At 38.5% G+C, this 22,960-nt stretch overlaps 1 protein-coding gene across 1 annotated transcript in view; it reads right to left on the bottom strand.

The window, feature by feature from the left end:
• Positions 1–17,384: 17,384 nt before the first annotated feature.
• The window catches only part of LIX1 (limb and CNS expressed 1), a 36,453-nt gene continuing 30,877 nt past the window's right edge, over positions 17,385–22,960 (bottom strand). Inside the window, exons 4-6 of the mRNA XM_026088710.1 lie at positions 22,807–22,902; positions 18,388–18,465; positions 17,385–17,669 (exon numbers count right to left, since the gene is read on the bottom strand). Coding sequence (XP_025944495.1) covers positions 17,385–17,669; positions 18,388–18,465; positions 22,807–22,902 — 459 coding nt within the window. The remainder of the gene's footprint in view (positions 17,670–18,387; positions 18,466–22,806; positions 22,903–22,960) is intronic.

Genomic DNA, 22,960 nt, shown 5'->3' with positions numbered 1-22,960 from the left:
TTCTGTTCTCAGTGCAGGTCTCACTGTTTTTGGGGTTTTTTTTGGGGGGTGGGGGGAGGTCTGTTCTCTCTTTTGTAAACTTGGCCTATATTTATTTTTAATTCTATAGAGAAATTTACTTTGGACCTGAAAGTGTGTCTTGCCACTGAAAAATAGCTTATACATACACAAATAGTATTTATACTTCATCTTTGGCATTTTTAGTGGGAAAAGTCATGTATTAGCAGGTGAGTAAGACAATATGATTGAAGAGATTTCCTTTTTTACTATCTGTAGTTTCTCTGAATGTGTACCAAGCATAACCTAGTGTGTGCAAGGCCCCCTAAGTACTGCAAGTACAGCTGTTTAAATCCAAGTGTAATAATGTTTGCTTGTATCCATTTGGGTCCTAAGTTGTAGCATTCATGTCTAGGACAATGCTGATTGTCTTTGTGTACAATATAAAAATAAATAAAATATAAAATAATCAAAGGAACTAATGCCTTATCATTGCCAGACATGGTGTAAATATGCCTCTGCTCTGGCATGCAATGTTTTTTTTCCTGAGACTAATACTGATATGGATTTTGTTGGCAGGGTCCTTTAGAATATAAAACCCCCCTCCTTTTTCAGCAGGAGAGGGTGTTTGTTTTAAATGGAATGATTCTTTGTTTGTTTGCCTTTCTTTTTGTTGGTCACTTAGGGAGCATAATATGGTACTGTGCTGTGGACCAACTGATGTTCCTTCATGAAAGTGGCTTTTCTTGGCCTCCACTGTATTTATAGCAGTTTCTAATGAGAAGTTGTTGTTCAGCTGCAAATGCCATAGTTTTAACACTGTCATATTCTCAGTAAAAGAGAGAAATGGGCTACTCACAAGCACTTATAATTTGCCAGGTACTTGAAAGTCTTTTCAGGTGTGGGTACTGGCTCTGTCTAAATGGAGGGTTCAAGAAAAAAAAATCTGTATTCACACCAGAGAGTACATTCTCCATGGTCCTGTTATTCTCATGTACATGACAGGTGATGCCCAGAAAATGAGTTTTGTACCAAGCTGACAGAGGCCGTGCCAGCTAGTTGCTGTGCCCTTCACGAAAAAAGTCTCTGCAGTTGTTACACTACATCACTTTCCTAACCATCTCAAGCAGCTATTTCTGAGGACTTCTTGAGTAAATTTTCTGTGAAATATCTCTTATTCCACATGAAAGAAGCTATTGGGAATGAAGCCCACAAGAAAATCATGCCTGAAGTTCAGCCACTCACAGAACTTTTTATTACCATGCATGATTTATGGATGTGGCTTGGTACTTTCCTCATTTGTAGAGTACATAAAACCTCAGAAATCTGGGCTCCTGAGAGTCCTCAGTTCACCATCTAGCATGTTTGTCAACTTCGAAATTATTTCTATGAAATACATTTTCCCAACAGATCAACTGTAAGAGGATGACAGCAGAGATAAGAGTGTTTTTTGGATGTGCCTCAAATCAGAGAAACCAAATTGTGGCTACAGAAGTTTCTACAACCTGTGCCCAAGGCTATCCATAGCCAGGAACACTGTGAGAAACRGAATTGTCACTTCACAGCCAGCCAGAGATGTAGGAAAGCTGTTTGGCATTAGCAGACAGCTGTGCTGTGGACTTTCAGCCACTTGGGGGTGGTAGGGCAGGAAAGGCTAAATACTCATAATGTTTTTCTTGACTGTTGTTGCTGCTACTGTTTTTTTTAGCAAAAACTTTAATGCAGAAAGCACTTGACACTGAGAACAGAACTGAACTGATGTAGCTAAAACTAAATGAACCTAAAACTAAATGCCCCTGTCCCTTGTAGGGCGGTGCACTCACTGTGGTAAATGTTTTAAAACCCAGTCTACCTTTTGTCATGAAACAGATGCAGAGGGCATGAGGTTATGGTTGCAATATTTCTGTCTTAGCTTCATCTAAATTAAAAGTTTTTCTTGCTGCAGTTTTGTAATATAACATTGCTTGTTTCCAGAATGTCTGCAGTGATGAGTGTTAATGTTTTTGGTATAAACAAACAGATGTGGCCTACTGTTCCATTAGTAAATTAATCTCTATCAGAAGCCAGAGGAAAAAGCAGTGGAAAATTTGCATCATCTTTGGTTTGTGTTCACTGATACTCTCATGTTTGCCCAGTCCTCCCACAGTCATTGTGATTATTATTTTAAGGACTGACTATGGCTAAGAATTAGCTTACGTATGGATAATTCCTTGTGTAGTGCTTGCACAAGAGAGCACATCTGTGTGCATTTGGAAACTGTAGATGTGGAAGCTTTTATAAGGTTTTTAAGAAAATACTGACATGGACAAGCCTTGTCCATGCTACTGTTAAGAGAAAGATTGGCCTACAGCCTACCAGTATTTGTGGCAACATAAAGGCTTCAGCTTTGGTAAATAAATAATAATTGTACAATAATCACTCTAAATATGATGGTTCTGTGGTAAAGGCAGCTACTCTTTGATCCACTCGTGTTTTTCTGACCCAAAGAATGGCTGCTGCAAAGGGTCTGCCAAGGCCAGAATGCCCAGGATGGTCATACCCTTGAATCTCATAAACTAAACCTCTCTTTATTGGCACTACAAGCTGCCCATAGGTCAGTCAGTCAGTAATGCTCAGGAGAACTTCTTGGTTCTATTTCTAGTGATGAATCTTGCAAACTGTCAGAAGTTTGGTTCTGCAAGGCAGCTATTGTTATGCTGGTTCTTGTTTTTGCAGCACTTTTCCCCAGCAATTTCTAGAAGGATAAATAATGACTTCAGTAGCTAGAGTTCATTGTCAGTTATGAAAGACTCCAAAACTTTTTGAGAACTGCTTCAGCATAATTTTTTACCCATTTTTTGACCTGTACACATACCTATTTATAAAGCAAATTAATACAGATGTGGTTGTACTTACTTTTAGAGAACTACATTTTGGGTTCACCGTAAGGCAGGCTAAGCTTTGTTCTCTTCTTCATTTCACTACGTTATTGCAGTAAGAGCTTTTTCCATGTTGCTGGCTGTCTCTGGCCAAAAAACTGTCCATTTTTGCTTCAGGCAAGTGTGTCTAATAGGTCCCGCAATATTGGCTGTCTTTCCTAGGTGCTTCTCACCCAAATGCACTGGAAAGCTAGACAGGAGATCCGCAAGCTAACATGAGCACAACTTGGTGGAGTGGAGTTGATTAAGATTTAAACATGACTATTTGGGACACGAGCAATGAATATGAAGGGAAAGTTTGCAGTAGTTACACTGAGAAAGCAAAGAAGTGTGATACTAAGTGCTTTAGCAGTAGAGGTATGATAGAAAGGCAGGAAAATTGTAGCAGGAGCCTGTAATGAAGCTTTAGTGTGAGGAACCATGTTTGATAATATGACAGTACAGGACTGTTGTCTTCATGTTGCTATAAATGTTGCTACAGGTGACTTAATGTCATTTGAAATAATACACGAATAAGTAGGAAATGTGGGACTCTTCACTGCTCTACTTTCAAGCAAATTAAGCCCAAGCTTCTAATTTCTGTCAAGCTCAGAAGTCCACTAGGTCTTCACCAGGGCATATACTGAAGTTTAAAATACCAAAAGAAGTGCAGAGGTTTTTTGAAGAGCTTTGTCCTGTCCCAGAGGCTGCAAGCGTTTCCTGTTCTGTGGACATTGTGGCAATTATTAATGAGTAAGGCATGCTTACCATTACACATAGCTCATCTTGTTAAGGTAAATTCTATTTCTTCCACTCAACAAAGCTGCATTTCCTCACTCATGCAGTTGTATCAAGAGATTGCAACTGGGGCTTATATGCATCATAAAGTTTCCTAGCAGCTGCAGAGCACAGTGGGAGTAAGAATACACACTGAATTTCTTTGCATTTAAATTAAGGACTGAGCACAGTATCTCTGACTATAAAAAATTAGTGTTAGAGCCAAATTGAAGAGGTTCTTGTCTCTTAATTTTAAGCTAATATAGTGTAGATGTCTAATAATTCCAACATATCTTTCATAGCATTTTTATTGTGCAAATCCACGTTTGCCCAGCTGTTTGTAAGACCAATTGCTGACTTAGTTTCTACAGAGATTTTGAACTGATATCAGTTAAAGTTGAATCACATAGTATCTCTCACAAATCTGACACACTATGGTTAAGAGTAGAACAGAGTTCTCTGTGTTTTATTATGAAAGGATCAATTCTAGTAGGAAGAGACTCATTCATTGCCCATGCTTATTCTATGTGAAGCCTGTCTGCCATGAACAGGGGAGATGCATGAATACTCCTGAGTTGTACTGAGTGTGCTAAATGACAGAGGTAGGTTAGCTGCAGACAGGCCATTACTTTAACCTGAGTCTTTTCAGTCTGTATCAAATATCTTAGGACAGGTTCGCTGTTCTGGAATCACCTAACTTAGGGAAGGCTCCGTTACAGGTGGAACACTCTCCTATCAGGATTGAAGAGTGGCTGCATTATTTGTACTGCTGGAAAATTAATTGTTTGGCACCCATTTCCATCTGGGTTCTGACTGCCCTGCACTATTGCCTGCCGTGTTTGATCACCAACATACTGTACTTAACCATCTTTATCACCCAGGGAAGAAAGCAGGACATGTGATTTCGGTGCTAAGCCGCATCCATGTCCGTAATAGTAATATTATAACCATGTTGCTTAGCTTGTTGAAAAGGCCCACAAATTTTTCCTGAAATTTTGTAAAGAAAGAGAGCTTAAGAAATGAAGAGAATATCTAAAACTGCTTAACCAAATATGGGGAAGAAAATGTGTTACAGGAGTGAAACATCAAATGTAATCCTTTTTCTGACATATATCATATATAGGCTCATATATAAAAGGAACTGTTACACAAAGCTGGTCTGACATTAATGTAGTGCTGTTTAGTGAAGCCTTTGAGAATCTAGAAGGCTGCAAAAAAAAGCTGCTAGGTTTTTTGGGAAGAACTAGAAAAAAACTGAAGAAATCTTCATGTGCTGACAGGTTTGAATAAACATGGTTGTGTTTTCTTTTGTAGCTGCTATTTGCTCCTTACATATATCGTACAACTTTCTCCAGATGAGTTGTCTGCATCTTCTTAATTCTTTAAAGCACAGCGGTATTGGAAGATAAAATGACATATGACATACTTAAAAAAACATTAAAGATGGCAATAAAGATGGGATTAAATCTCTAATTAGAGATTTGGAAGATCTTCAAAGGCTTAGTCTTCCTTGACAGAGCTCTAGTGATTCCCTGCTTACATCACCTTTGTGATCTTTATCTGACTTCTGTAACGTGACTGAATAGAAATGAATGAAACTCAGTTCAGATTTCTTGACAGTAGTGCAAAGCACTGAACTTTCCCTTACTTGCGTGAACACGTGTAACTGTTAAACCTAATCTATCCATGGTGTACACAAGTACATAAACAAATCTTCACATCTTTCTTTAGCAGAGAAGAGAAGGCCTGGGAGCGTGAATCATGAAGTCAGTGCCAGTGGCTTTGAAATTTTGGAGTTGTGTGGAAAATGATGAATAGAGACATGGAGCAAGATAATGTACCTTAAATAGTGTGTCATCCCCCCACCCTCACCGGTGATGAATCCAAAATGCTTATAAGCTCTACTTTTCAAAGGAAGTTGCATATGATATTTGTATTTAAGGGAAAGCTGGTTGGTACTAAATCTTTATCTCACCTCGTGTCATTTTGGAAACTTTATCTACCCATCTACCTTCTGGAGCTGCAGGCAGAGATGCATGGAAGTCCTTCGCTCTGGAGCAGCCCTTGGGAGTGGTTTCGCAGCTGTGTGGACCCTGGGTGGCAGGGCAGTTCCAGAACAGCAGCCTCCAGAGGTCTCTCCCAGGACCTCTGGTTCCCTGCAGGGAAGCAGCGGGTATGCGGGCTCCTTGGGCTCTTCCCTTGCTGATCAGGGTCAGGGAGTCAGCAGGCTGCCCACCTGCAGCTGACTGGGCTAGGGAGTCTGGAGCTCCCATTGCCTCCCTCCTCACACCAATTGAAAAGCGATTTATATGATGAGTCTATGACAGCAGGAAACCAGACAGACTTTGAGCCTTTGCATTGCAGTGGAAGGTGTGTGGAAAGCAAGATGCTATGGATGAATTGACATTTTCTGAAGGGGAAAACACATAGTCAGTAAACTTCTAATTATCTAAGGGGGGAAAAAGAATTCACTGAAGGGAAAGGGAGACTTGGCACATATGAATTAATGTGGAATGAAGAACACTGGGAATCAACAGTAAGAAAGATGTAGAGAACATGAAGTTGGTGTTCTGAAGTTTTCCCAATTCAGTCAGGGGGTCGAGGAGTTGTTACCKAGACTGTCATCCCAAGCGATGTTTATCGATCTCTTCTCGTTCCTTAGTGGATAATGTCCATATCACAAGAACTGTAACCACACTATCATGTCAGAAGGCTTTTGCCCTTCTTCCTGTTAGTCATGGAAGACAGACCAGAGTTGAATGGTCACACAAGACCTAGCAAAGTCTCCCTCTGCCTCTCTCCAGAAATGCATTAGCCAGCAAGTGATATAAATGATAGAAGCTTAAACAACTGCTATCCTATGTCATACCTTTTCACTGAACAGAACAGTGATTGGCTTCTCTAGTGACTGCACTCTGGATGTTTTCATAGCTTGTGAGTGTCTTTCTCATTCACTCATATCAGAGTTATATTAAATTATGTGTGTATATATATATATATATATATTTATGTGCTGCTTTTGCAAAGAAATAGAAAAGATATTAAGTAACACTTTGTACAACTTAAAATCTCCAGTTTGTATTACTGATCATATATATATTATGGCATTCATGGCAGTTTGTTCTACACACAACTTGTAGCTGAAAACAGGGTTGTTGCACAGTGTGGCTGTACCAAAAATTTCTTCCAAATGTGGATTACCTTTGCAAGCCACTTGGGGGGGGATCTGACTTGTGCTGACAGAACTGTGCTTTTGCAAGTGTAATTTACTCAGCCCTTCTGTGAACTTAATTTACTTCTTACTCCTGTGTCCATAACAGTAGATTCTACAAAAGCAACCATCTTTGGTCAGAAATTGTACTTATTTCACAGTCTTGTCTGGTGTAGCTATAGTGGAAAACTTTGCAGTAGAGGTCTAGTAGATGGTTCGAATAAGTTTTGCCTATTGTGTTTGTTTCTACAGAGCAATTTCCACTTCTGCGGATCTTAGTGGAGTGGGAAATGCAATGTGCAGGACCTTACTGAAGTCCCCATGGAGTTTCTGAGCACAGAATAAGCTGTGTTCAGGAAGAATTGTCAACTAAGAAGAAGTACAATTACACTGTGGAAATGTTAACTTTTGACTGTTTGTTGTTGTCTTGAATGAAGTAAACCTCAAGTCTGATTTTGTCAGTTTAAACCAGTAACTTTAATCAGTGATCCAATTCACTTCTGTTTTCTTGGCAATTTCTCCTGTGTTTACAAAAAAGCATCAAAAGGCAGACAGATGACAAGAGTGCTCCACCCAAAAGGGAAGAAATTGACTTAGAGTTTCCATTACCGGTGCTGCTTTTATTCTARTATCTGTTGCTGTTGTTAAGAGCTCTTCATAAATTGTGAGCTTAAAAACAAAAGCTCCCCCACCACCACCACACACACACGTGCGTGCGCACACACATGAAGTATGGGCCAGTATGTCCACTTTAGTAAACAACTATTTTTTTATTGATGTTAAAAAAACAGCTAGGTTGACCTGTGGTGAATTTGGCCTTGAGAGTATTCCTGTGTCTTGCAAGTGGTGTATGGTTGGTCGGGTTTCTTGTTTGTGTGAGAGACCAGTAAAAGGTGTCGTGGTTCAATGTTAGTATTTAATAATGCTTGTTTTAGGATAATGATGCAGAAAAGGACATGATTCTCCTTACAGTTTTGTTTTGAGTGCTACAAAAAGGATCATGGTCACTCATTTGATATCATGTCTGCCTGTGATGTGCTGGGGCCTGCTCCATCATCAGGTACGGTCAGAAATGTTATCAGTATATGATTGCCTGTAAGTGCTCATGCCCTTCCAATAACTGCATGAATTATATAGCATTTCAGCTGAATGCAGATTGCAGGATTTCAGTCTGTATGGTGATAGTATTCTGCTTTGGGAAAAAATACTATGTTTACAGTCCTCAAGTTATGAAGTGATAAAACTTCTAAATTTATAGTACCTGATTTATCCAATACAAAACTAGTGTAATGTAAAAGCAGCGACCAAACACCTAGGTTACCCCCTTCACATAATATGTTATGTACAGGTTTGACTTACAAGTCACTTGGTTTAGCTGTTTTCACCTCATGCTGTTAGCTGTTCTTCATATATGTTTTTTTTTTTTCTTAAACCAGTTCTGATGTGGAAGAACCATCAAATTGTGAGATCTTTTGAAGCTGTTTAATTTTAAAAAGTGCATCTAACCAATACATGTGCAGTTTTTGCAGTTGAAAGTATGAATTGTATACTTCTGTATTCTCTAGCAGGCAAATGGAAACAACACAGCTTCTGTGGTGTGTGTTCATGCAGTTAGAATTGTGTGTGTCACATAAATGTTTATGGGCACATAGTAAAAAAATTTCTCGCTAACGATTGTGGCCTGAGGTGTAAAATAGCATTATCATATCATTCACATTTATAACTTGGAAACATGGGTTAAATCCTGTATATTCAAAGTGCAGAATCAATATGAACTGAAGGAGACTGTCTTCAAGTATTTTGTGTGAACAAAGTGGTCCTTGCACAGTAATCATGTATAGAAAAATAAAAGTATTTAGGTATTGTATTTGTCTAATAAAATTACTGGACTTTGTAGACTTTTGTATTTATTCTGTCACATCTGCAGTAATTTCAGTTCAGATTTGGGGAAGTTCTCTTTTAACTTTCAACACTTAATCATATTTTACAGTTCTTTTGAAGCTTCACTTTTTATAATACTGGAGTAAAAAAAGAAGGAAGAAGCAATGGCTGCTGTCTTATCTCTTTTCTTGTTAACAGGTTTAAAGCAGAGTTTTTGCTGTGAGCTCTACCTCTATGAAGACACTTAAAATCCAGCTGTACAGCCTGTTTCTGCTGCAGTATCAGAGTGAGTTTGTCAAGGCATCCCTGGTGAGAGTGAAGGGCCCTGATTCAATTGGTTAAACACTGGTGGGGGGGGGAAGGGAGCTTTTTTTCCGTAAACCAACAGAACAAAATAAATGGGTCATTAATAGCCGACTAACTCTCAAGGGTTTCTCTTTAGCTTTTGACTTTCCTTTGTTACAATTTACAATGGTGAATTTTGTGCTGTAGATTTTACACAATGCAGTATGTGCTTATATCATGTTTCCCTGCTACATCTTAATGGCTGTTTTACATCTAGGCTAGAATGTGATACAAGTATAGTGTCACCCACTGAGAGGAGGTGGGGGAGAAGTGGAGAAAATACTGCACAGCTGTGTTGGTGCCATTAACATTTAAGCTTGACAAGCTGGTTATTACGGTTAGTTATCTAGTGTTTTGGACTGAGCATCCCTTTCTGTAAGGCCAGACTTGACTATTATGTGGCAGTGGAGGTTCTGGATAGCTTCTCCAAAGCCTTACAGTGAAATAGAATATGAATAAAGATGTATAGCAAATACAGCCGAATAAGCCAGGCTTTTCAAATAAGTAACTTTTTTCTTATTACTCAGAAATGTTAAGATAGAGAGGACTGTGTACATTCTGCAAATTTAGAGGACTTTGAAATATGACAGCTGCAGTTGGGATGTCAACATTCTGTTTTTACAGCTATTCTAATTTTCCTATGTGATCGTGTGCAAATCAGGCAACACTACTTGTAAAATGAGTATATAATAACAATAAAGATCCTGTGAGGATACCTTTAGTGCATAGTGCATTGCAGTTATATCAAGTGAAAGAAAGTTTATCCATTATCCTTCATTCACCAAAGAATGTGGTTCCTTGTTTGGGAAGGGCGGTTGATAGCACTGACTTAGGAAATAATTTACAATGCACAGTGTGGAGGAAATGCATCTATATAACAGAATATGATTTCTTTCCTCCTTTTCCTCTCCCAACAGTCTGTAGAGGTGCTAAAAATAGGGGTCACTGTATGCTATTTAGAGGCAATAGTTCAGTGCAGCCAGTGGATCTCAAATTGCATAAAAGTGAAGAACATCATTCTGGTGCAAGCTCCATCCCCGCAAGCTTCAAGCTGGGATGTGGAAAGTGTTGTTGGTTGGACGTAGAAAATAACTGTCCTGCTGTATGCTGTACTGGTAAGGCTTCAGCCAGAGTACTCTGTTCAGTTTGTGCTGCCACACTCAGTCTGTGTCTTCCCTGGAATAACAAGAACAATCAGAGGCTTAGAAGGAAAGAGTGAGGGAACTGATTTTGTGACATCTGGTGAGGACTAAGTTGGGGGGATATAACAGTTTTGAAATATGCTAAAAGAAGAGAAGAATTCTCTTATACATCTGCTAGGAATAGGATGAGAAATAACAGGCTGAAATTGTAAAAAAGTTAGGTTAGATTGAGATGTTGGGGAAAAGGATGTAAGGAAAGTTATATCTAGGTATGTATTGTCTAGAAAGATGTGGAATCTGTCAGGATACTTTACACATAGTTCAATTTGTCTAGGGGCAGAATTTAGATGTCCTCTCTGGATCTCTTCCAGCCCGTATTCTGTGAATACTGGGGATTCTCCACCCTGCCCCCCATGGACTTGCAATGCAAATTTCAATCTGGATTCAAATTCTCTTGGGAAACTGAGGTGATTCAGATATAAACTGTTGGTTGCAAGTTCTCTTCTTTTGTCTGGTCACAACTAGTAGCCCAAAGATTAGAGTATCCACCTCTGAAAGGAGAGGCTGAAGCATTAATGTGTGCTGAAATTTTCATTTTCCACAACCCAAAGGAATCCTAACCACTGGAATCTTTTGCAGAACTCAGTTTCTTCTCCATGAGCAGTTCAACTTTGTAGAAATTGTTAAATATTTAGTGGTGCAGAAAGTGATGCCTCTTTTTTCCCCCCTTAGTATAATAATTAATAGCCCCAGTATTCATTGATGTTTTGGGGAGTGGGTGTCAAGGCAAGTTTGACCACAGCTGTTAGCAGTGACTTGCAATCCTGTATTGGGTGAAGCATATGGACTTTGTGGTCTTTCTTTTCTTTTTGGAATTAAGTAGTATTTTCCAAAGAAGAAAATAAGTCATTGTCAGATTCCCAACCAACCCCATTTGTAGTTTCTGGAACCCAGAGAAGTTGCACTGGAGCACGTTAGGAATTTTATTTTCCACGTTATATTTTATATCATGTGTCTAACTTACCACATTTATGTTCTTTAGAAGAGGTTTCAGATCACCTTCTAAGGCAGTACAGGAGTTGAGGGCAGAATTTAACACATTTRAAAATGGAACTTGACCACTTCAGGATTATATGTTGTGATGCCTACAGTAACAGTTCTGCCAACAAGCGCCTCTCTGGGTCTCTGCTGCAGACAGATTTTTCTCTGTTGTGCAGCAGAAAATAACATCAGTGTTATTTCAGTTTAACATCAAGGGATGACTGGAATAATGCTTGCAATGGGTAATATCAGCATGAAAGAATGAAGCTAACTTTTTCCTGCTACTTGCTGTTTATTTTTCTTGCATGCTGTTTGTAAGAATTTCCTGTGTTCACTTTGTAGTGAGCTAAGTCAGTATTCTGTATATTTAGGTTTCACAGGCTTCCTTCTTATGCTGTGGAGCTCATCACAGTCAACGTCTGGCAGCTGGCTGGGAAGCCCATATATTTTTTTTTTTTTCAGARGATGAGAGCTGTTCTGAAATTTCTGGCTAGATGTACTGAAATACGCATCATTTGGCACAGACATTACTGATTCAGCTGTACCATATTCAAAAAGGTGATTCAGAAGCAAACCAGGTAACAGTATGACAATCTGTTCTGCAAATAGATTCATAATAAGAGCATAGATGCACAGTGGGGTTATGCTTTCTCCCTCCTTTGGGTCTTGAAGTAAAAGACATGGTATAATGTAAAGAAAGCAAGCAAATTCCCATTAAGACATGAAGAAAATCCTTTTTAAGAAAGGCTAGGAAGTTCCCTCCAAAGACTGTAATAAAGATCATTCTGGAGGGCTGCATCATCTGTACACAGATGCTTATTTCTAAGAAGAATTTCATCTTGGTGCACATAAAGCCATGCATTAAAGAGCAAGTATTCTGAAATTGTGCTGGTTGTTCAGCAAGTGAATAAAATAAAAAAAAATCTTTCCACCTGTCTTACCAGTTGTTGTAAAAATCTAATCACAAAGGAGGCTGGCAGAAGGTGGAGGAGGGTGGCTGGATATTCTAAAGTTTGCAGGGGGGAATGTCCTTCTTCTGTGACTACATTTGTAGAAAACTTTCATCCTTCAGGAGACCTATTAAGGAGTACACTATAAAGTGTAGTTAAATATTTTTAGATAGGTTACATGCTTCACATGCAGTATTGCCAACAATTCAGCTGAGAATCAAAAATTTGTGAAACTCTTTATTTGCATGTCCCTATATTTTACATTCTACCTAGAGAGATAAAAGTAGATAGATATGTAGATATATGTATATACATATATTTATAGACAGAGATGTGTAATACAGATATATATCATATCCTGTCTTCCACAGTGAATTCCTGGTCCTTGAGGAAGATAGGTAGTTTTTTACAGCTGTATGAATAATTGTAACAATGTGTGAGTTAACTCATTTATTACTTTTTTAAACCCTTTTCCCTTATCCTGACATGTGCATTGTTGTGCAACATCTTGTTAGAGTTTTAATTTTTAGTATCTGTTATTGCTATTATGGTGACAATGTTTCCATATATTTTTGACTTCTTAATATGAAGAGCTCTTATCTCTCTGAGTTTGGCGTTTCAGTAATATTGTCAACATTCGTCTAACATACGCGCTCTTTTTCAGTCATCACCACAACTTTTTGTAGCTATCATACCCACGTATGCTGTGAACCTAGATGCCCTCCAGCTTACAGGCAAAAAATCCTGGGTTTTGCATCTATATTGTCTATTTAAAAGGTATAATTTACTATGTGCTTCTTCATATGTGTAACTTGCAAGAAGTGTCATGCAGGCAATCAGAACCATAGAGAAGTCACAAATGAACATGATACAGTTTTAACTCTGTCCTTAATACATATGTATAAGCACAAGACAGAAAAAGCCAATGTCTTATATTTAACAACCAGGTTGGTACTTTGACAGGAGGGGGAAAAATCTGGATTAATATGTCATTTTAAAGCTCGATTATAATTTAAAGATTAATACAGCAAGTACGTACAAAGAGGATAGAAATACTTACGAGTTACATACCTTTTTCTATTTATCTATTCCTTTCAATTAGGAAATACCATGATTAGAAAGAAACAAATGATTTTAAAACCAGAAGGACCTGGAGAATGAAGATATCATGTGCTCCAGGTTTTGTGATTCTGTGTGTTATCAGATTCTCTCAGAGTTTTGGTTTCACTGAAGTGAGATCATCAATCAGTCTTGTGGGGTGTTTCCCTTAGAAAGAGGGAGAATTTGTGGATGACACTAACAAAATTCTATCCGAATAGAGGCAGAAAAAGCCTGATATTTGCTTTCTGGAACCTTTGTTTTCAAAGGTCATGTCTGACACATTCTGMAGTTCAACCTTTTTTCATTCTGCTGCAGAAGTTAACATTTACTGTCAGTATTGGTCTGACTGGGATATACTGAAACCAGAGCTAGCTTTAAGATGCAGTAAATTGCTTCATCTCACCCTGAGTAATAATATTTACACTAATTTTTTTTCTTTTCCCCTTTAAGGTCATTTGTGTTGAATCCTGGAAATCCAAGTTTTAATGTGTGCAAGAACAGCAACGCCTGGGATGAAGGTATTCATGTGGCCAAGCAGAGCTTCCTTGAGCCTGTCTTTAACAGTATGAAGGCAAAAGAGCTCTGGGCTTTCACAAACATCTGGTAAAATATCATCTCTGAGAACACATTCTGGCAGAACCTTCCCTACTAATTTTGTCAAGGTAAATGATACAAGCCTTCTGATAGGAGTGAGCATCTGGGGTCAAGAGGTTCTTGTTTTCTCTGTCTACCAATTTATTTAGCAAACAGCTGTTGTCATCACTTCTGAATTAACTGCATGCAATTCACTCTGTTCAGGGAGTTAAATCTCCTGCTACAACTTTATCCTTCTGTAATGGAAAAAGCTGAAAGATGTGTTTATTGTTCTTTCCTCAGGTAGCTAAAGAGTTCAGGCAAAAGAGCAGAGAGGGCAACATTTCATAGGCCTCTTATTACATACTACAATAGCTTTTACTTCCCAGTTCCCTTGAGCAGAAATTGAATTCTATAAAATGTTAAAGCATCATTTACTTAAGTGTCCCACTGAAAGAACTATGTGGTTGCACAGTAAGATGACTATATATCTACCTAACATCTGGCAAATCACTGTGTTGTGATATGTAAATATTGGGAGGGTGTCCAACAGACCGTCTCTCCATACATCAGTTACTTCCAGAACTTACAGACAACTATGTATCTCCTGAGTGTAAGATCAAAGTAAAGCTCGAAATGTAGTGAGGAGATAAACGATGTAACCAGACACTACCTCTGCTTGGGATAGGCAATCATGGGTTTCAACTTGTAGCAATAGACTCTCTGTGTACTGGCACAATGTAGGCTGTTAGAGCTACAATACGAAATTCCCATCAGAAAGCAATTAGGCATTTTGCTGGAATGGCAGCACTGGCAAGGTTACCATAGGAGGTACAATAGGAGGAACAGCATGGAGTGCGTGCAGCCCAGAAAGACTTATGCGCTGCTAGGTGTCCACGTATAGTCAGTGCTGATCAGGGCCAGGCCATAAGGTAGAAATATGATGGAGACAGACAGGAGTAGGGAGAGAAGAGAACGGAAATGCGAAAAAGGACAGTCCTTGTTAACACCAAGTGAAATGCTGAGTCCAGCCAAAGGTAGCTTCCCATTAGCCTGAGGAATGCATGGAGATTTAAGATTTGGCCTCTACTTATTTTAATTTGCCTGTGCTTTCAAGTCTTGATTTCTGTATAAATCCATTGAGTTGAAGTAGCTAATAGGAAAGTACAGTTTGAACACTGAAATAGATATCAGTCAGTCCATTGTGGTAAGACTGTTTATTTCTGCATCTGATCAACAAAAAAATCAAAGCAATCCAGGTTATTGTAGTACTCTATAATTTGCTGTTTTAAATATTTTAGGTACCACATTGATGGGAGTCAACCCCCTACCTAAATTACTCAGCATAAATGCACAGGGAAGTATGTACAACTTATTGGTGGTGTATAAAAATTATTTTCACTTTCATGTTACGTATTTGAAATGTCCTGAATGAAGAGCATTTTTACAGTGATCCAGGCCAAGTATTAAAAGTTAGGAAAAAATTACTCTTTCAGTTAATAAAATGTGTTTTTTGCGGARCAGAGTCAGCCAGCCGCATATACTCTTTTGATGAGTCATTGAAAATGAAAAAAAAAAAATTAGGAGTTTTCTATTTTCTGGTATACAGGTCAAGATCCCACCTTCTTTACACCTAGTTTTCATCCAAAATAACAATATTTCCTTAAGATGAATTTCTGTTCTTGGGACTCATTCTGTTTTTGCTTCCTGCCCATAAAATGAGCTTCTTCCTTAGTGGGCTAAAATAAATGAAGAATCCCAAACTCTTGAAGTCCATGCCACTGTCAGGTTACTGAAGAGGCTGCTTTCTTTTCTTTCTTTCTGTGGAAGCTCCATGTTCAACAGACAACCCCCCCCCCCCCCAAAAAAAAAAAAAAAAACCACCCAAACAAACAAACAAAAAAAACCAAACCAAAACAGCAGTGGCTGTTTCTCTGCCAAGTGAAGTAGCTCCTTCAAAAATAAACCTCCAAAAATTTCCAAAACTGTGCACTCCCTCTGCCTTTTTTTTTTTTTCCAGCTGTGCTTACTATAGGTGGGCTCTAAGGGTGACTTGGCTCCCTCTGTGCTGGGCATGAGCCCTGGCTGAGCATCACACATCCCTCATCAGAGAGCTCAGGTACCTTTACAAGATGCCAGCTGTTTCTCTCTGCAGTGAGGTTGCGTCCCACAGCAGTGGGCTGCAATTACCAGTGGTGTGAATGGTTTTGCAGCAGGATCATTCTTGCTGACCTGTTCCTGTGTCTTTTTTATTTTGGAATAGTGACATAGTTGGGTCCATACTTGTGCTAGAGACTAAAAATGAACTCTCCCCACCTCTTCCTCCTCCATCTGAAGTATCTGTCTCTTTTATGTTGAAATACATAATGTTTAAAGTATATTTTAATGATGTTAGGAGTTACTACTGAGGTCACTGAGATAATTTAAACTACAGCTCTGCCAGGTATCCATTCTTCTTGCAGAAGCTTCTACAGAGCAGAAGAATCAGGAAGATGTGTTCCCATTCATTGTCTGGCTTCTTAGCACATTTTTGTCTTCATCAGCAGCTAAAATAGCAGGCTGACAGTATGTGTGTGTGCCTCATGCAGATACATGCTGCTGACTCTGTTCCTGGCGTGGTAACTTCTAGCAGAAGAATTGGACTGACAGCATGGGGGAAGGGAAGATCTTAAAGCTCAGTAGCTATTTGTTTCAGTGCATATGAACCACTATTCTTTGAAAGGGAAGAAAAAGAGAAACCTTTCTTGGTGAAAGATCTTACTTGACAGCAGAATCAGAACATGGCAATTTTCTGAAATCATAACAAAACTGTTATCACACAGCATCTGTTATTCGTACTAGGCAGAACATGGTCAATCTAATAATTTTAATAATTTATGCTCTTAAAACTTCATAATATCTTGTTTGACTTCAACAGAGATTGAAACAGGTGAAATTTGGAGCACTAGTTGTATGGTGCAGCTTTTTTGCTTGGAAGACTATTCCTGCCCTTGAATAAACAGACGAAATGAACTTCAGCCATAGCACCCGCTGGCACTGCCAAGAGGAAGCGTAGGTACTGTGAAGGACTTTGGGAGCAAACAGGCACCAGTGCCTAAACCGGAATTCTTTTTGTCTTTTACTGCTAACAGTCTGTAGGTTTGTGATCATAGCTTTTACGTCTTTGTCAAGGAAAATGTAGACAGTCTTTGTGCAGAACAACACCTCAATCTCCAAAGTACCATGAAAGTTTTCTGCAGTTTATGGTTTATGGATAAACTTTATGGTTTATGTATAGCACAGTATCATACTTCATTGACCCGTAGAGTTTCTGTCCATCAAAATGAAAATTAAAAAAAAAGATGCCAATGCTTCTAGATACAGAAATTAAAACAGCCAATGAAAAGAATGTTACCAATTTATGCATGTGGTCTTTTCAACAGAGAAGAGTATGCATGTTATCATTCAACGTCAAACACCACCTTCAAGGTTAGTGGTAGCCACGCAGGGCTAAGCTCATTTGATCATCCTGTGAGGAAGAGGTAGCTTGATTGCTGTRGATCTGACTCAGTGCTAAGCTCAGTATTTCTTTCTTTTCTTTGTAAAACCTCAACTCTCGCCCAGCTTTCCTGGCTTCCTCCAGTTCTCTAAGCGCAACTTGCAGCTCTTGAGAAATAATTCCTGGAGATTCTTGTTCCTTCATAATCCAGTCCAGGGCCATGTGACTTCTCATCCTTTCATCTAAGGAATACTGGGAGTAGTAGGAAATTACTTCCTATTATTCAGGAAAGTGACAAAAGATGAGGAAGTTAGTAATATATACTTTTTTGCCTTGTTTTGTATTTTACTAAACAGCTGCCAGCAGAACAATTCAGCTCTGGGCAAAAATTTCAGCACAACCCTTCTATAATATTCTGCATGTCTTTCAAATACTGTCCACTGAAAGGGAATAAAATACCCATCAGATATTGAATTGCTTTATAAGAGGCTTAAAAAGTTAAGCTATAATTAAACATATCTTCTGCCTATGAAGACTGCTTTTGAAGAGAAGCAGTAATTTAAATGCTGAAAGTGATTTTCTTCCATTTGAACAACTCAGAATGCATAAATTATCTGTAGAATGTAATACAGTACATAGCCTAATTTAAGAAGTTAAAAATACCCTGAATTTGTTCAACCTAATACACTTCCAAATGTTTTCACAAAACTGGAGGACAGAAATGCTGTAGTTACAGTTTTTCCTCAAGTGAATTTTCTGCTTGTTTCTTGATAGATAGAGCTGAGTAATAGTCTGGGCCTCCTGCAATGATATCAGGAGATAAATGCAGAAAACATAAATCTATTTCAAAACTTAACTTTATCCAATATCCAGTATAAATTAAAATAAAGGAAGACCAAATTCATTCAGAACTTCAAAAAAATTCTTTGAGTATTTTAACCCCAGACAGTTAACCACTCACTCGCACAGCCAAGTTTTTGATGTGGTGTCCTACCTGCCGGGAGCACTTTGTTTCACGTAGGGCTTTAAGGCTACCATTCCAGTGCAAAAGCTGAAAAATGATCATCAGCTCCTGAAAAGTCAGAGCATGCTGGTTACTGATTGAAATCTTCAAAAACCACACCTTCGCTCTTAAAAGAAAAAAAATAGAGCAGATTTGGTGTTTAAAGGTGGTGACAAAGAGAAACAAATTTGATCCTAATCGCATTAAGAGGTATAATGAAAGGCATATGGACAGCCAGCTGGAAGCTAGTATTTCCCCTTTCAAAGCAAATAGAAAATGCATGAGTACTGAATAATATTCATATTCTCAATAATACAGGTTTAAGACTGATTTGTAAAGAAGCCTTTATTTGCCATTAGGTGACCATTACAACCTTGTCTGTAGCCACAGTGGTGGGGCATTCAGAGCTTTTTGACAATCCAACACTAATGTCCAAAACACTTGCAGACTTTTGGTGATCAGGCTGAATATTTTTTCTGTTTTTCTGCACATTGCTAGTATGACAGAGTTTAAATTACTTGCTTTCTGTCCTTCACTGAGAAATATGTAAGGCATAAGAAATTGAGTTTGGTCCACTAACAATGATATCTGAAATTTAATCTGAAATCCTTGCCCCAAATCATTATTATATCAGTTTTAATAATCTCAAGACTTTGAATTGCATAGGGCAATAGTCACAAAAAGAATGTCATCAGCTAAGTTATGTAATTATCTTTGCACATACACAAAAATGGATCCACATATGGGTGGCTGCTATCTAACGGACAGTTCCTCTAATAGGATGTTAGTTTTGGGGCAGACGTTCAGTGGCCATAAACAAAATTATTACCAATTATCAATGTATTTGGTTTTATTTAAATGCAACTGAAGCTCTCAGGTTACCATCTCTAAGTATTTAGGACTTCTGTGGAACACAAAATGATCAATTGTTTCAATTGAAATGAGATTGATACATTTTAATGGGTCCACAGGTACCTTTAGATGACTCTGTGCATATTTGCGCTGAACTAGATCCTTGTCTGGATGTTTATTACATTTGGAATACTTCCAAGTGCAGCTCAGATGGAAATGTTTTTCTCATCTTGCAACATTCTGGACTTCTAGAATTTTCCTATTCTAAAATGGGAATGTTTCTAAAATCATCCTGTTTGCATGATGCCAAGGTCCTGTGGAAGGTTTCGGATGGATGGTAATGACAAGTGGAGAGAGCTAGAGGGGAGAGGCATATACCCTCTGAAGCTGCATATACCTGTGCTAATCCAGACTGCTATCTAGTCAGGCCCTGTTAAATCCATACTTGCCCAACTAGTAAGGTATAGAGTCGGTGTTAGAGTGCCCAGAAGTTTTACTCTTTGAATTGAAGGGAGCGAGAAAGAGAAGGATAAAGACTAACTCAATAGGCCACAGGGATTTTTGTTGTCAGTGATGCAGTTCAAACCCTTGCTACGGACTGGGCAGAATAAAGACCGAATCTTAGTCTCTTTTATCTCAGGTCCATTTGCTGTTCTTTGACCAAAAACGTTGGCCTGCAGCTGTTTTCTTGCATCTAGCATGTTAATATTGAGTGAATTGGGAATCTTCTGGCAAAGCAGAGGTCAGAAGGATTCTCTGAGGAATCTGAGAAAATGATCTATATTACATTGCATACAAAACATAGACCTTTATTCATTTTGTAAGAACTAGTTTGCTTGTCTAGGTGTTCAGTTAAATTCCTCAGTTCCAATTCTTTTCAYGAACATTTAGCTAGTAAACTTTGTAATCACCTTGGCTGCCTGACTCTTTTCAACTTGTGAAGGAGACTATACGTGCAATATAATGAATTCTATCTCCATTTTAGATGGCAAAATTTAGGAGATGGATCAAGTGGCCTGCTAAAGGGAGTAAGAACTTTCACTAAGTAATTCTGTCTGCTGCCTGAAATGTGAGATTCTGCAATGTGCTTACTAGCCCTAACAGATAGTACAGCCCTTTTATGCGGTATGTATACAGCAGTACTCCATTCACAGTAAGTATCATAATTAGATTGATGGATGAAACGAGGATGAGTTGTCACCATAAGAACTTCCTTTTACCACAGGTAAAGATTCTGTACCAGAAATGTTATGACTGAAGTATATACTAACCCAAGATCTGACCTAACTATCCACCCCTTGTTATATACCTTTTAGCTTTTCCCTTTCCTCCACCTCAAAAAAGTCCAAAACAACACACCAACCCAAAGCAAAAGCTCCCCAAACCATGGAGTGACTCATCTCTAAAAAGAGAGGGAAACCCAAAGGATGTGCTACATGATTGGAGGCTTCAAGCTAAAGAGCGTAGGAGGTTTTGCTTGGCCTTCAAAAGCAATGTTGTCTCATGCTGCATTCCTTTGCATTTGATTCTTGATCATTCACTATTTGTAAAAGAAATCAGTAACCATTACGTTTATTTTTAAATTAAATGCTCTAATATTTGCATTTCAAAAGACAGATAATAATATATAGCTTATCACAGGGAAATTTGCAAAATGCTATGTATAAATACTTCCCACACTCCCCTTCCAATGCCTCTTGGATTATGGAGTGGGAAATCACAATGCTATGCTTTTTAGTTAACGTTTAGCCTGGCAATTGCTCCCTTTGTAATTTTTAATGTTTCCTTTTGCTCCTGCAACAGCACATGGGCTGGACCCTGAAACAGATGAAAATCATCTTGGAAACTCAGTAATTTGGGGAAAGTAGTGTAAACTCCTTCAGTCCCTGTTCTAATTTTCCCATGTGTGAAAACCTATTATGTTAGTTCTCATTTACTATTGGCTTTTAACAGGTCTTCAGTAGATATCACTCCTTCCCCTTAGGAAGGCTTCTCACTCATTTGTAATGGTAGTACTTCAGGGATTCTGGGCCAACTGCTAAGTCCTCTTTGTTTACTTGTCAAAGTGAGGAGGAAAGGTCTTTAAGTTTTAATTAGGATATTTTAGTTAATGGATGGATTTGCAGACATGTTTTCTTTCACAGATCTTTCTGCTCGTAGGTGAAAGAGTCTTACTCTGTTAAATGTTTCTGCATTTTGAGAGTGTTCTTTCTCAATGCCTGATTTTAAGAGTTCTGGTTTCCTTCCATGGATGAAGTGCATCTTGGGTTCGGAAAACAAGGTGAGATCAGACACCAAAAGGACAAAACTTAGGCCATGGCAGCAATCCTAAAAGTTTGTCATTGCCAGTACAGTATAATTATTTATGGTACTGAAATAAATACAGCAACTTCTTCACCGATGCCATCATCCCTATCTCTTCTTTTAGTCTCTTAGACATATGCCGCTGTATCAGGTACCACTCACAACACAGCCAAAATGCCTAGCTCTGGAAACATGCAGTTCAAAATGGGCAYGCTCTAGGAATACACAGATTACATTCCTGAAGTTGCTTCCCCTTTCCACTCATTTGATATTTATGTATGGCTATGTGCTGCTTGCGCCAGTGAGGTGAAGCAGAATGCTCCCAATAACATAACACCTACTTCCAGTTAACTTCTGTTATTCATTAACAGAAACCAAAACCCTGTGCTTATACTGCAGGCAATTTGAGATTTACATGACATCACTCCAATTCACACTTCATCAAATGGAAGAAAAGCAAACTGACTCAGAAATATGTTGATCTGTTTTGGTATCTATATGAAAAACCGGTTAATGGATGAAAGTTTTAAATATGACTTGGTTATTCAGAAAGCTATAAACAAACAGCTGTCTGGAGATTTCGTTAGTGCCTCAATATATCAGTTGCCTGAAGGAAGGACTCAAACTTCTTTCAACTGGAGTGAAATTTTGAAAAGGCCCTGACAGAGTGTCAGAGGTGGTCACCATCCTGCCGAGATGACCTGCATTATAAGAATATTTGTCCTTAGATGTGTTCCATTTGACACTGTGTGGCAATTCATACACCCGTGTTTGGTACTGTGTTTTAGAATTTCTTTGAAATACCAGCACAGGAAGTCATACTCTTTTTAGGATGCACCAGTCCAGTGTAAGATTATTATCCACAGTATTTTCTCCAATAATGTAGGTTTAGCTTGATACTTTTCATTAGGAATTGGAATCAAAGAGGCAAATCTATTTTACCAAATGGTCATTTAAGTGCAGCACTGTGGAGAGCATGTTTGAGCAGGTATAAGTAGTCAGGAGGGAAAGCAGCTGTATCAGTTTTTTAACATTGTGATTACACAGTGTTACCATTTTACTTATTATTATAATGGAGTTGAGAAGTTAGCCTTTAATCACTCAGTTATGATCTTAATCCAATTTTCTCTCATTCTGTATCATCACAGCATCCTCACTGCTTACCTCAAATGCCACAATTTCTGTTAGACATTAATCATGAAAATAAGTTACTTCATTCAAAAGTGAATAAAGCAGAAGCTTTATTTCTTATACCTGAAATTCCAGCATTGTCCTTCCAATGTTTGACTCCAGCATGTCGTGATAGGCTCCAATACTAGTGCTTGGGTCATCAGCATCCTTCAAGTTACCCTTAGGGAAGAAACAAGACAATGTGATTAGAATGGGAGTGGTTGGTTTCTGATGTATA

Source organism: Apteryx rowi, unplaced genomic scaffold, assembly GCF_003343035.1.
Source record: "Apteryx rowi isolate R43461 unplaced genomic scaffold, aptRow1 scaffold_780, whole genome shotgun sequence".
Classification (NCBI taxonomy): Eukaryota; Metazoa; Chordata; class Aves; order Apterygiformes; family Apterygidae; genus Apteryx; species Apteryx rowi.
The sequence above is the reverse complement of the archived record's forward strand: the minus strand, read 5'-3'. Positions and strand labels throughout refer to the sequence as shown.